We start from the raw sequence: 14323 nt of genomic DNA, 5'->3' as shown, positions 1-14323 counted from the left end.
AGTATTTCACCAACGACACCTCGTCAACGTCTTAACCCGAGTGCGGTGATCTAGCCACAGAGAAATTCAATACAGATTCAGAGGAAGATGGGTTTGTTAATATTGTGTGTTGTTGTATTATTACCAATTGTATCATCACAACTGAGCTCAAGAGAATGTGAGAATCTAGGTTTTACAGGACTTGCTCTTTGTTCTGATTGCAATACTTTCGCTGAGTATGTCAAAAATCAAGGTAATACTTTATATAGGGTTTTCAGTATGTTCATCAATTATGATTTCGGTTTTGTTAATTTGATTTACTTTATGCTCTTTGATTGCCTTCGTAACTCATACGTTCCCTAATTTGCACTACTTTTATAGTTTTAATAATGTATATAGTAGTTAAGCTCAAATTGTATACTAATTAAGATTAGGATTTTTAAATTTGGATACCGTGAAAATTGAGCCGAGTTGAGCTAAGCATGGGCGCCTTGTGCATTAGATTGATGTTTGAGTCTGAAAAATAAAGCTTGATGGAGTTGATTTGGGTTTCAAATCTCAATTTTTTGAGTCACGAGCTTGGCATTGTATTGAAATGGAGTAATCTCGGTTACGCCATATTTGAAAGTCTTGGCATTGATTAAGTTAAACCCATTTTGGGGTCCTAAACTATACGATTTTGGTTTATCTGGTCCCTCATCTTCTATATTGCCTTCTCCGTTCCTTAAACTTCTAGTTTTTGGTCAATTGGGTCCTTAAACTTCTTTTTTATTTTTGGTCAATTGAGTCCTTTAACTTCTATTTTTTGGTCAATTGGGTCCTTAAACTTTTACCCTTTTCAGCAGTCGAATCCTTCTACAGTCCCTTAAAAAGACCTAATTGACCAAAAAATAAAAGTTTAGGGGCTAGAGAAGACAAATTAGAAAATGAGGGACCAAATAACAAACACTTCTCCCAATGCGTCACTTAACAAACACTTCATCCCTGATTGTGGATGAAATACTGACCTACTTTAGTTATGATGACAAATAATTAATTTATATATCAATTTTCTATTATTGCATTTTCAAATAGGAGTGCCTGATTTGTGTGTATTCCCTACAAACAATTTTTTTTTGAGTTAATGCCTGCATGAATCCTTTGTACCTAAGGATAAAGATGTTTCTTGCTTTGCACTTCAATAACTTAGCATTGCATAAGATTTAGCTATCATCCATGAGGATCCCAACATAGTACTTTCTACTTCTAATAAGTTTTGAACTAGATTTGAATCATTTTCGACAAGTCTATAATTAGTGATTCCATTTTGCTCTGCGGGCTTACCCATTCTGAATGCATATTCTTGGATGCAAGTACAAAATAGAACACAAATTACAAGCATTGCTTTTATCAATGCACTTGATCATGGCAGTCTATTGCATTACTCATCTCTTTCATTTGGTGAAATTTATGCTCCAAATCAGTAAGCCTGAAAAGGGGTTTTCCTTCTCCTGTGCAGATTTTTCAGACTGGCTGTTAGAATTAGTTTGTACAATTAGATGAATGAACTTTCCAAGTTGATAGGTAGCACGGAAACGGAAACGGGAAACGGAAACGATACGAAACAGACACGGGGAAACGAAAGTTTTTCAAAATGAAGGACACGAAACGTGGGGGAAACGTGTAAATAACAAAAATTTAGGGATATATTTATAAAAATATTATTTAAATATTTATGATAATTAACAAAATAATTCAATTTAATGTACTAAATATTTAAAATTTTATAAATATATAAAAAATATAATACAATTCAACACAAATAAGTATATTTGTTGTATTGTGGGCAATGCGAATGTAAAATTTATGGGTAACTAGTTAGATTTTTTTATTTGTGGGTAATAATTTTAAATTTTTTACAAATTTTAATTTTTATTATTTACAGAAACGGCCCGAAACGTTTCGTACGGGTGTCCAAGAGTTTCCGGTTTCCGAAACGTTTCCGAAACAGGAAACGCAATTTTATCGAAGTTTCCGTGCTTCTTAGCCAAGTTCTGTGTCGGCATTAATTGCATGAAATATACTAAGGTTTATAAAGAGGCTTTCTTTTCATTCTTTAGATTTTATAACTTACTATATCCATATAGTTAAGAATCATCCACTGCGTATTTTGTTTGAACTCGTCTAGTTCTAACTTACATTGACATGAAGTACATCATGCAGCAGCTCGCTTCAAGCAAGACATTTATCTAGCAGACATGTTCGTGTGTTGAGAAACATTTGATTGTTAGACTTCTAAAATAATTCTGATTGCAAATTGGCTGAAAACTAATTGACACGGCCGAAGTGTTATAGACTTTATTTAAGTTCACAAATGATTGGATGATAAGCTTACGATACAGACTCAAACTTCTTGGTAGAAATAAATGTCAAAGTATCTTATATTTCTACTAGACTAAAGTTTATTCATGAAGACAATATGTCTAAGTTCAAAGTTATAATTGCAGAGTTAGTGTCTGACTGTTTGAAGTGTTGCACTGAGGACTCTGATGACTCCATGAGCAAGGTGCGTATCATGTTGCCCTGCAACAGTTATAATTTTTAAGCTCAAATTTCTGTTCTGAATTATAGATAATCTCTATTTTTCACTTATGTCTTACCGGGTTAAAATATTACTTAAATTTTAGCTGGAAAGATCCACAGTTGGATTTGAGTTTGGATGTGGGAATACTGGTCAACGTCTCTTCATTTTGTCATGTGATTAATTTTTTTAACCTGTTTAAACTTGCATTTTCAAGAATTTCAGTTGAACACTTTAATTAAACTAAGCATGGCAGCTAAAATTTCTTTCCTCTTTTCACATCACATAATGCTGTATGGTTCATAAGCGTATTTTCTTGATTATAATCATTTTCTGAAAGGCTGTTTAGATGATGAGATATATTAACAATAAAAAAATTCAGATATTTTGGTTTTAGATGAAGCTCTTATATTAATATGAATAAATTCTTCTCAACAATAGCAAAAGGAAATCTAAATATGTAGACTTGCAGATCTCCTATTCGGGTGCAGTACTGGAGGTTTGCATGAGGAAATTAGTGTTCTATCCTGAAATTGTCGGTTTCATTGAAGAGGAGAAGGACAAATTTCCAACTATTAAAGTTAAATATGTTTTCAACTCTCCACCAAAGTTGATTATGCTGGATGACGAGGGTCAGCAGAAAGAAACCATCAGGTGAGCTGCAATTCTAATTTCCTTTTTCCTGAATTCAGTGAAGTTACTTGTTTCGATGTGTCATTCAATGAAGCTCGTCCACTTTCCATTGCTGCTCTCTTGAATTATAGAACTCGAGCCTTATCTTGGGTTTTTAGAGGAAATAGCTGCATACAACTAGAATTTTATTTACATTTTTTGCTGATCAATGACTATTTGACTTTGTTTAACTCCTCGATCTTATTCCTCTTTTATTTTACTTGTACAGAATCGACAACTGGAAACGTGAACATGTGCTGCAGTTCTTGCGAGAAAAGGTTAAGGCTGCTTCTTAGCTGCTCCACATTGGTGGAATAGTTTGATTTAGTTGACCTCTCTATAGTGCTGTTTTAATTTTAAAGTTTTGCTCGAGTTCGTTGCGAAACAGATAGACTGTCATTGATCACTGGACAATCTCAATACCTTTTTTTGTACTAAGATAAATATGATGTGGGGTGAATTAAATGAATCCTCTTCGTAATTTTGCATGGCTGTGTAATGGGATTGTAATTCAGGGTCAAGCCTTAAAGCATCTAAAATACATGTGAATGTTCCAATTAGGTCTGAGCAAAATCCGCTTTTCCGAATCAGATCAAAACCAAAGTTTTTTTTTTTGATTCGAAAATAAAAATAAAAAAAAATATTGGTTTAGATATGAATGAGTAGGGCTATAAACAAATTGAGCTGCTCACGAGCAGTTGGGCATTCGGCTCGATAAAAACTCGGTTCGTATTCGTTCTTAAACGAACTAACTCGAACTTGATTTTATGTTCGTATATTGAAACTGAGTTGAACATGAATCTAAGAGATTGGAAACTAGCAAGTCGTATTTAAATTAAATATAAAATCTTTTTTTAATACATTAAAAATAAATTGTTTTAAACAAAATGATGTAGTTTTGAAAGGAAAAAAGAGTAAAACTGTGTAGTTTTGGCCCGTGTTCGTTTGTTTAGCTGCTAAAATGAGCTTGTGAACACAAACCGAACAAGAACACTAAATTTTAAATGAATCGAGCATGAATACTTTATTCAAAACTTGAACGAACATTGATACCTTATTCAAAACTCGAACGAACATTGATACCTTATTCAAAACTCGAACTAAAACAAACGAAAAATTAAATTGATCTGAACAATCAATCGCATTGATATTTTATATAAATATTTATTGCAGTTTGATTTTTTTATATTGAATGATTTGATTTGAAATTTTGCTAGAGTTAAACTGAATTGAACCGTGCAAGCCCTAGTTTGAATAAATATATAAACTGCTGAAGCTGCTTCTGTGGGAACAAGCTTCAACTGGTAAGCAATTACTGCTCTGATCAGTGGCTTCAGTTGGTCCAAAATATCCTGAGTGGGAAAATATTATTGCATTTTGTAAATAGGACCTTCAACATGTAATCTAATAAATGCATTTCATAATTGAATCGGATCTCTTTGTAAAGACAAATTATTACGGAATACACACATAAATAAATGTCACGCTTCTCACCTACATATCGGACCAAATTTTTTTAGTTTTCTTTGAAAAATCCAATTATCTAAATAATGTAATTTCTTCAACAATTATATATAAATAACATGTACACTACATTATTATTTAGTTTTTAGTTTTAATATCTTTTAATTTACTATTTTCTTTTTTTCTTTAAATTTATTCCAAAAATCCTAATATTTCAATAAAATTAAAATTTAAGTCAACTTTATTCAGCTCAACTTTTATATCCTCATTGAATTTCATAATTTCATTTCGGAACCAAAAAATGATCACAGCCAAATAGTGATTCCGAGCTACTTGTTTCCGCAAGGGAAACAGCTTGTAATTTTTTTGAAAGATTAGACACCGGGAGCAAATCGTAAACCACACCCCCATATACTCAATGATCCTTTGTTAGGATGATTATACAAATTGAGGTTTATGAATATACATATACCCTAATCAGAATGGCTACATCCCATTACTAGTAGCAATGAACTAAATGTTACACCTCAAAGATTTACCAGCATTACATACATACACGACTTTGCAACGGATAAATACTCCTGTCGCAAAGTCGCCTTCTGCCTGAAAAATTTGTTGTGCGATTAAGTTGGTTACCCTTTACATCACCGCTCTTCCGAGGTTAGCCATGGAATGTTAAATTGCGTTGGGAGAAGTAGTCTTGATGGGAGCCCAAAGATCTGCGCCATTACTGCGAGCAACTCCGATAGTGCAAGATATTGGTACGAGACATAAACCTCTGTTTCTCAGACTATATTGCTCTACTTCCTGCACAAGTAATAAAATTGTTATCCATCCAGAAAAGGTAATGAAATTGTTAATATTACAGAGGTAAAATCTGAAATGATGCATTTCTTGACGGAATCATAAGCAGTATTATAGCTTGATATGGACAATCAAACGAAAAATTTAATTCTTAAGAACAAAACAATGCGGATTCACAAAATGGAGCCACCACTATGCACATGTGATAATGGACCAGTAAATGTATATCGATGACTACATCCTGTATATTTTCTTTTTACAAATGCATGATGAAAGCAGTTGAATTTTTCGGTATAAGTCATGACTGGCTATTTATATTATGCAAATATCACGTTTTGAAAGATCAGCTCGTATGTACCTGCATATGAGTTGCTGGCGAACCTTGGAGGTATGGAGCACTTAACACCTGAAAATACCCCCATGAAGAGAAAGGTTGAGAGATCAAACTTAAAATTCTAACACACTCTAAGCGTAAGATATTGATTAGCTACTAAAAAGTTCTGGGTCTATTTTAATACTATTATTTAGCAGGGTGAACTTCTTATTCTTCTCTTATGCTCTTCTGATCCATATGATGAGGTCTCATCTCATAGTTAGACCAACAAATAACTACTTGGTAGTGTCACTAGTCATCCTGTCCTGTGTTGGTCAGTTGCCACGACATTTCAAGTTTCATACCAGTCACCAGAAAAATTTGTCGGTTTAAAACCCAAAAAAACCAGAATCGAACCAAAAAGAGTGAACTAACTAGTCTGGTTTGAAATATTTAAAATTCTGACGAAGTTGGTTGGTTTTGATAATAAATAATAATTATCAAAATTTCTATTCAATTTGGTTCGGTTTGAACCCAATGCACACCCCTACATATTAGGGCTATAGCATAATACTTCCCAGATGAGATTTCAAGATTACGTCCACATGCTGAGACAACATTTCGAAACATTTGATGCTCGACAAGTAAAGAAAAGACAAGGTGGTAGAATACCAGAATGAATTACTAGGAATAGTTTCTAGCAGATTCTTATGTTAAAATTAATAAATTTAGCAGCTGAATCAAGTACAACAGGCAATCAAGAGAAGGCCAAACCTTAACTTGTTCATGAAGAAATCGGATATATTCCATTGCCTCCAGAAGGACAGAAGCAGTATCTGTCTGCAAGAAATAAAATAAGGCTATAGAATTGCTTGTGCAATAAAATTAATGAGCTATAACTTCAACAGAAAGTAAATCATGAAATTTATAAAGACCGTCACTCAAAGATTATAATAAAAATTTGTATTAAGCAGGAAACAAGATAATGAATTTCTCGAGTTAAAGTCCGAGAGTAAGATTTGGCATATATAAATGATTAAGATAACATAAACATCCACACCATCCGAATGGTTTCGGATTGAATAATTGCTGATCTATACCTTCCCATAAGGTGAAACAAGCTGCTGAAGAGCGACAATTCGTTCACCAAGCTTCTCTTTCCTCTCCTATTCCCCAAACATATGTAAGGAGCTCAAAAAGTTAGCAGCTAACATTTCACATAAAGAAATAAAAATACGCTGCAAACAACGGGAGAGGTGAAATATTAATGGAAACCTTTGTGGAAATAGAAAGGTCGGCCTTATGCCGTTTTGTTGCAAGAGAAGTGTAATCGCCTTGGTCAAAAGAGCACGGACTTCTTTTGTTTTCCATCATCTTTTTACTTCTATCCTTTGTTCTACCTACATAGGAATAGCAAACATATAATGGCGGTAATAAGAGATTAAAACAATAATAGCAACTCTACAAGTGACACATGGAACAGAACACTCAAAAATGATTGTCATGTTCAAAGTCAAAACACATAAATATCTCTGAATTGCATGGCTAGCATATACGAAGAGAGACATTCTTAGGTAGACTCTATCCACAACGCCATCCTTGGACAGAGCCTATCAAATTAAAACACAAACAAAATTATAGTATTGAGATCATTTCAATGATGTGTTTTAACGTGATAGGCTATGTCCACGGATGACGTTGTGGACAGAGTGTATATGAGACTAAGAATTTGTGATATGAAGAAGCAACTCATCCATACCACAAACTTTGAGGACCTTCCGACATAATTTAAACTGAAACAATCATTCCATAGAAGAATGACATAAAGATATCAACAAGCTCGCTCCTCATAGCTATAAAATTGATGCTCAACATGCTAGGTTAAATAGTTTCTTAACCTTGTTTAGGATAGGGACCCAATCGAAGTTCTCAACTCCAGAATCAAATGATTTTAATGACCAAGCATTGCACATTCACACGTAAACAAGTAAGCAGGATAACACCAATTATTGTTGACCATCAAATTGGACTGATTTTTATTAAAGGAAGCATCTAGGACAGATCACAATTCGCAAATTACGGACATACTGCTAAGCTTAATGCCAGTATCAATAGACCATAAAATACTCCAAGTGTTAATCAAAGCAGCCGTATACGACATTGCCAAAGAAAATAATATGTTAAGGTTCATATCACAATCAAGAAAACATGCTCTATTCCAGTAAGAGACTGCAAGAAGCTCAAACAAATAATATTTTATGCATCTACTTGGAAATATAAAATACAGCTGCATAATTAAAAATAATATCATTAAAATAATTAATTCATAATGCTCACTAACAGACAGAAGTACATAAATCAATGACAAACACAAACACATTCTTAGTTTAAAAAATAAGAATTATCAATAATTAAAAAATGCATGGAATCAATTGCATATCTCTTTGACAATCCATGTATTAAACCTTGTATAATAGGAAAGAAGAATCATCCAAATCACATAAAACAAATTCAAGAGTTAAAAGAATATACCAAACTTAACTAATCAGTACTTAAACCTAACATAAATAAACATTACTATATTTTAATGATTTGTCTCTTTGATTAGGAACAAACTCAAATTTAATAGAAGATCCTAGGTGGGCCATGATGGTTAAATAAAATTTATACCATGATTCATGAGTGAACTAAACACTGAACCATTCAATTTGCTGATATAATCTAAATCATCACCTTTTTTTTAATACACACTAATATATCTTAATTGAATAAAAAATAATTGCAACAACTATAATATCAATATTCCATTACATATAAATATTTAAAACTATATGTTACATAAACTCCTCATAACCAAGAAGACAAAATAATCAAACACTGTGAATTCAAAGACAAAAAGTAAAAGAAATAAACTTTTTTTTCTTCCATCACTTGGGTTGTTTAAAAGATTGAACTTTATGGTTTATGAACAGAAACAACAAAATTCAAGAAAGAAAAACATAAAAAAAGGTTAAAGAACTCACCAAGAATTCAATGACTGCATTGCCAGCAAAGCTCAAAGATGAAATCTTTTTGTTAACCTTGTGATGGAAATTAAACACAAAGAAAACCCACCTCCAAAATCACTCAAAATTCAACAAGAAAGTAGAAAAGTGAAGTAAAAGCCTGAAAAAATGGCTTTAATTGAAGTTTTTGTCAACAAAGAAAATAACCAAAAACCTTTTTCTATGTTTTTTCTCTATTTTCTGTCTTGTGTATATATAAACAAAGCTGAAAACTTTAAGCTAAAATTTGTTCAAAACTTGAAGAAAAAAAAAATTTCTTTTATGTTCAGTTCTTCAGTCAGTGAAGCAAGAATTTCAAAAGAATAATTGCAATGAAAAAGAGAGAGAGCTTAATAAGAGAGAAAGAGAGAGGGAGCTAAAAAAAAGTACTTGAAATGAGATTTTATAATGGGGGTTTTGAAAAAAAAAATGCAAAAAATATACAATATAAATTTTATATTACTAATATAATGGACTATAATATAATTTCAAGAAAACAACATTCTTAAAATCATGAAAATATAATATTATTATTATTTGTTTTTCTCAAATGACAGCTAATATACAACCATGCAAATTGAGAGAAGAGGTTAATTTAACTCAAGATGAAGTCATTGTTATGTAACCATGGTTAGTTGAGTTGTGAATATTGAAACTTTGAAAGATGAAACTTTTGCTTACACACAGTTTTTTAAGCAATGTTTATGTCCTTATTTATATAGTGTGACAACTCTATATTATAATATTGCTTTTAAGAAGAAAAAAAGTATAGGATTGTTTTTCATACTAATGTAAATATTTTAGCACTTACAAAAATTGTTAAATTTTGGTAAGAGCATCATAAATTTAGCGATCAATTAAAAAAAGTCAACATAATTTGCAACTAAAATATAAATTTTAAAATTTAATAAAATCAGTAATCAATTTTTTATATTTATAATATTAGAACACTTAAAAAATATTAATGTAACTGTTCGAACAGTATATGCCAGTATATTTTTTTAACATAAAATAAATTGATGTTTTAAATTGTCAAAATATAAAAATCGATGGCTAATTTATCAAATTTTGAAATTTATCTAATCAATATATTTATCTCTAAATTGATATTAATTTAGATAATTTAAACACTTGTTTTTTTTAACATATAAAATTATAATCTTTAACGTTTTTTTCATTTTAATCATGTCCTTTAAAAAATGTCAAATAAAATCACCACCTTTCATGTTTTTGCAAATCCATCACGAATGTGAAAATTTGGTGTATCTTTGTTAATTCGACAACAAGGATCAACAAGAAAAAAATAGGACGAAAGTATTTTTTGTGTTAATTAACGCATTAGTCAGATTTGGACAATTATTTGAAAGGAAAAAGATACAGGATTTTCTCATCGGTGATAGATTATAAAAAAAATAAAGGTGGTGATTTTATTTGACACTTTTTAAAGAACGTGATTAAAATGGAAAAATATATAGAGGTGGTGATTTTATATGAAATTAATCCTAAAACAATTACTCGTCTTATCGAATAATTCAATTAGTTAATATAGTCCAGCTTATAAAGCAAAACATGTGCTTTTATAATCATATATTTCATATGACGAATTAAGATATTAATTTTTTTTCCAAAGCTATGAATTAGATAGATAGGATCAAGTTTACAAATTGATAAAAGTCATATTAACAAAATCTAACCATATGAACTTTCAAAATGCAAATCAAAGGCAAAATCAAAAATACACATGAAGCTTATAGAAAAAAAGCAAAAATTAATCGAAAGAGCATACTTTAAGCCGGAATCCGCTAAACGTAGCACTTGAATTTTTTAAAAGAGCAGGGTTAGATCTATGAACTCGTCCGATTTCGTCTTTGAACTCGCTTGCTCCCTACCTTCATCCGTATCTTCAACAAGCTCCAATAAAAATAGAACAAACAAACACCATACCCACATCAAAACTTCTTGCATCATCAAAGTTTAAAAATAAAGCTCAAACAAACACTAAAAATCTTTGAAATGATCCAAAAAATCCGACATACAACAAGAAAAACCATCCTAAAAAATTAATTTAACCAAAAAAGCTTCAAAAGAAGGGATTTATTGAATAAAGGGGTAGAAAAGTAAAGAAATAAAAAGACGAAGGTGGAGGAGATGGTTTTCCGGTCAAGAGGCGGAAAACCACCTCCTCAAACACAAGGTTTTGATGAAAGGTTTTTAGAGAGAAGCGAGAGAGACTTTTTTATAGAGAGAAGGGATTTACCACAGTATACTTACATGATATTAATTAACTAATGATTTAATAAATAGAACTATATTAATTTTTTATTTCTTAATTTAAAATAAAAATTATAATTTTTATTAATAGTTTTATTTCATGGACTATTAGAAAGTAAAATTATCTTTTTTTTTAAATTATAGATGATGATCTTTCAAAAAGAAATTATAGATGATGAAGAGTGTTTACTTTTGATTTTTTTTTAAAGTTTAATATTGATTTTTTTGAATATATATATATATATATATGTTGGAAATATAACATTTTTTTTTAATTTGAAAAAAAAAATAAAAAAAATTGTAATTTGATGCTTTAATTTAAATTTGTCAGGACCCAATTTCAGAGATCGTGACCGGCATTAGGGTATGAGTATGGTAATACCGAAATCCGTAGTTAGTCTCGCGGATAAACATACAAACATACAAAATTTGCAAAGAAACCAATGTTCAGGGGACAATCGAAACTCAAAACTAAGTGTAGCAATTTATATAACAACATATAAACAAAATGCTCGGACAAATCCAAGACTCTATTAATATATATATATATATATATATATATATATATATATATATATATATATATATATATATATATATGCAATATCCAAAGTAATACATACCAATGTGTATAACAACAATCAGACCGATCTGACAATAACAGTCTAAAAGATAAAGACATACTAGTACTACTGTGGTTTAAGAGTTTTAAATAAGTTTAACATCTTTATTTTAAACAAAAGTAAACCTCCGAGGGAATCAACAAAGACGGAGGTCCAACACGCTTAAAAATCATAAACCTGAAAATGGGAGAAAATAACGAGGTCAAATATACTGGGATGAGTTCATAAAACTATTTACATTTATTAAGTGAAAACTTTTAAAACATTAATTCATTTCATACTAATATATATAACATTATGGAAAAAGTATTAAAATGAAGACCAAAATATAACCCAAAGTAAACGGGAACAAATTCTCGTCGAATTCCAAAATAGGTCAGAGATAACTCCACCGAAATCAAAGTAGGCCGGATAATAATATTCTACTGATATATACATATAAATATATATTGTTTTCATGATGATTGTAGATAACGAGGCAGATATGAAATCATGTATATAGCCTGAGGTGGCATCCGCCCCCATAATTTTTTTAATAAAAGCTCCCTTCATTTTTTTTTAAATATAGTTATTTGTAGACATTTAACTCCCTAAAAAATGATTACATCCCCTTATTTCACAAAAGCTAGTCACGTCCGTGAATGAGCTACTCGTGTTGTATAGACTATGCAGTTTATAAAAGCCTTCAATCTATATCTATATACATTTAATTAAAATTTCTTAAAAATAACCAATATATAGTTTATGGATAAAGAAGATCCTTTCAAAATGTATTTGAATATAAAAGATCACATTAGGTAAATTTGTACTATTTATTTAAAATGATAGGGTATTAGATTAAATGAATATGAATGAACTTGAGTTGATCTATATTTTCATTTAAAAAGAAAAGTGGAAACTATCCGTACGAGTTTGGTCTAATATTTAACTCTCAGCAATTTAAACACTGGCTACACCTTTTCTAATAAACGGAATAGTTTTTTTTTTTATAATTGGGGAGGGGGAAACGTTTGTGGGAGGATTTGAACCCACGACCTTAACATTTGCTATCCAGCACATATACCATTTGAGCTGCAGTTTGTTGGTAATAAATGGAATAGTTGGGGCCGAGCTGCTGATCATTATAGCCCATAATTGTCAAATATGTGGATTTGCAGGCTGTTCACATCCTGAAATTTGACCGTGATCATGAGTTTCGGCTCAGAAAAGTGAATTCTCGTCACATAAAAAGTAAAAATTCCTCGAAGATGACTTTTCATGCTTAAATGAAATTGTAAGGGTCTTAATCTTGATTTTTTAAAAAAAAAATCAATTGCATTGTGTTTGGTTTAACACATCAATTGGTAAACAAAATTTGTAAACACTATTTTAAATTTCGTTGCAACTTATTTTTTTATTTTTTATAGGATAATATATTTAGACTTTTTCTATGTGTTATTTATGCAGGAAAGGTATGAATTAAAAATTAAAAAAAAAACATTAATAAAAAACAAAAAACAAAAAAAAATATAGCCAGATTCAATTCTTATTCATTACTTAATATTTTTATATTTTTAAAACCTCAAATGTAAAAGTACACTTCATATGAATTACAGTCGACATCCATATCTTTCTAATGCATTAAGAATGAAATCATTTTGATGTCTCTAATTCAACTTATAATGTTTTGGAGATTGGTATATGTATATTATATTTACTTATTTTCTTTAATTGAACTCTTACGAATTTTTAGAACCTCTAATGACTTCATGTTCCTTATAAAAAATAAATTAGACATCTTAAATTTTCGAATAAATCAAGAATCGAGTCATTTGAAGGTGTCTGGAAAAAGTTATGAAGTCTTAAAATTGGTGATTGTGCGGAGGTCATCAGCAATTATTGAAATTCCAGTCAGCTCGTTGTGCTGATAGTCGGGAAAACAACAAACGACTTCTAAACAACGTTAAAATCAAAAGGGTTTAATTCGTACATTTATCCTATGTTATTTTAAAAAAACAAATCTCTAATTATGCACATTTCAAAGAAGTTAAAGTCAATTTTTTATGGTTTTAGAAATTCTCTCACAACACACAAAATTATAAAAGATCAGTTTTTCTAATTTGAATTGGATTTTGATCAAGACAACAATCAAACATCTTAAACTTTTATAAATGTGGCTAAAGAGCTATTTCTTCATTCAAATTATAATTTAAATTAATTTTCATTGGTTGTTAAAAACACACCAATCTTTATAATGTCAAAAGGCTATAAAAGTTTGGATGTATAGCTTGGCAAACTAAGCATTGAGAGTTTTCAAACTTGGCATGCAGTTCATCATTAGATTTGTGTAGGTAATGGTCCAATCTGAGCAATTAAGGTTGTTATTACTTCTTAATAGCATATATAGTATGAGGCTATAGCTGACATTTTAAACTTAGGTTAATCTTGATTTTGCATGGATCATATGAACTTTTTAAAGCAAAATCATTGTAAAATATTAATTTAGTTTTTTTCAAATAATAATAAACTTTCTTAATAATCATATTTTTTTTTCAAAGATTATTGTTGCCTCTTTCTTTCTGATTCTTTTATTGTTTTTTTTAATTGAGTTTAT

At 30.3% G+C, this 14323-nt stretch overlaps 2 protein-coding genes across 4 annotated transcripts; one reads left to right on the top strand and one right to left on the bottom strand.

Moving 5' to 3' along the window:
- The first annotated feature begins 70 nt into the window (after nucleotides 1-70).
- LOC126655748 (uncharacterized) lies at nucleotides 71-3676 on the top strand. The gene is made up of 4 exons (XM_050350035.2): nucleotides 71-232; nucleotides 2466-2524; nucleotides 3012-3193; nucleotides 3441-3676. The coding sequence occupies exons 1-4, from the start codon at nucleotides 88-90 to the stop codon at nucleotides 3505-3507; spliced, it is 453 nt and encodes a 150-aa protein (XP_050205992.1). The 5' UTR covers nucleotides 71-87; the 3' UTR covers nucleotides 3508-3676.
- A 1388-nt stretch (nucleotides 3677-5064) lies between these two features.
- LOC126655758 (transcription factor bHLH153) lies at nucleotides 5065-9116 on the bottom strand. 3 transcript variants are annotated; one of them, XM_050350064.2, is made up of 6 exons: nucleotides 8816-9116; nucleotides 7068-7192; nucleotides 6893-6958; nucleotides 6573-6632; nucleotides 5838-5885; nucleotides 5065-5482 (listed from the first exon to the last, which is right to left on the bottom strand). In XM_050350064.2, exons 2-6 carry the CDS (start codon nucleotides 7164-7166, stop codon nucleotides 5351-5353), a joined length of 405 nt encoding a protein of 134 aa, XP_050206021.1. In that variant the 5' UTR covers nucleotides 7167-7192; nucleotides 8816-9116; the 3' UTR covers nucleotides 5065-5350. The 3 variants fall into 3 exon arrangements, with proteins under 3 accessions (XP_050206021.1, XP_050206004.1, XP_050206013.1); XM_050350047.2 differs by having other exon boundaries at nucleotides 6567-6632; nucleotides 8816-9111; XM_050350056.2 differs by lacking the exon at nucleotides 8816-9116 and adding an exon at nucleotides 7691-8002 and having other exon boundaries at nucleotides 6567-6632.
- Nucleotides 9117-14323: the final 5207 nt, after the last annotated feature.

This window comes from Mercurialis annua, linkage group LG1-X, assembly GCF_937616625.2.
Source record: "Mercurialis annua linkage group LG1-X, ddMerAnnu1.2, whole genome shotgun sequence".
NCBI lineage: Eukaryota > Viridiplantae > Streptophyta > Magnoliopsida > Malpighiales > Euphorbiaceae > Mercurialis > Mercurialis annua.
The sequence above is the reverse complement of the archived record's forward strand: the minus strand, read 5'-3'. Positions and strand labels throughout refer to the sequence as shown.

Bases quoted from the DNA above. Each gene is read 5' to 3' on its own strand.
- LOC126655748 (XM_050350035.2), top strand. From the start codon at position 88: ATGGGTTTGTTAATATTGTGTGTTGTTGTATTATTACCAATTGTATCA. The intron at 233-2,465 runs GTAATACTTTAT...TTATAATTGCAG, and splicing joins TGAGTATGTCAAAAATCAAG to AGTTAGTGTCTGACTGTTTG. The intron at 3,194-3,440 runs GTGAGCTGCAAT...TTACTTGTACAG, and splicing joins CAGCAGAAAGAAACCATCAG to AATCGACAACTGGAAACGTG.
- LOC126655758 (XM_050350047.2), bottom strand. From the start codon at position 7,166: ATGATGGAAAACAAAAGAAGTCCGTGCTCTTTTGACCAAGGCGATTAC. The intron at 5,886-6,566 runs GTTTGGCCTTCT...GGGTATTTTCAG, and splicing joins TTCTTCATGAACAAGTTAAG to GTGTTAAGTGCTCCATACCT. The intron at 5,483-5,837 runs GTACATACGAGC...TTACTTGTGCAG, and splicing joins CGCCAGCAACTCATATGCAG to GAAGTAGAGCAATATAGTCT.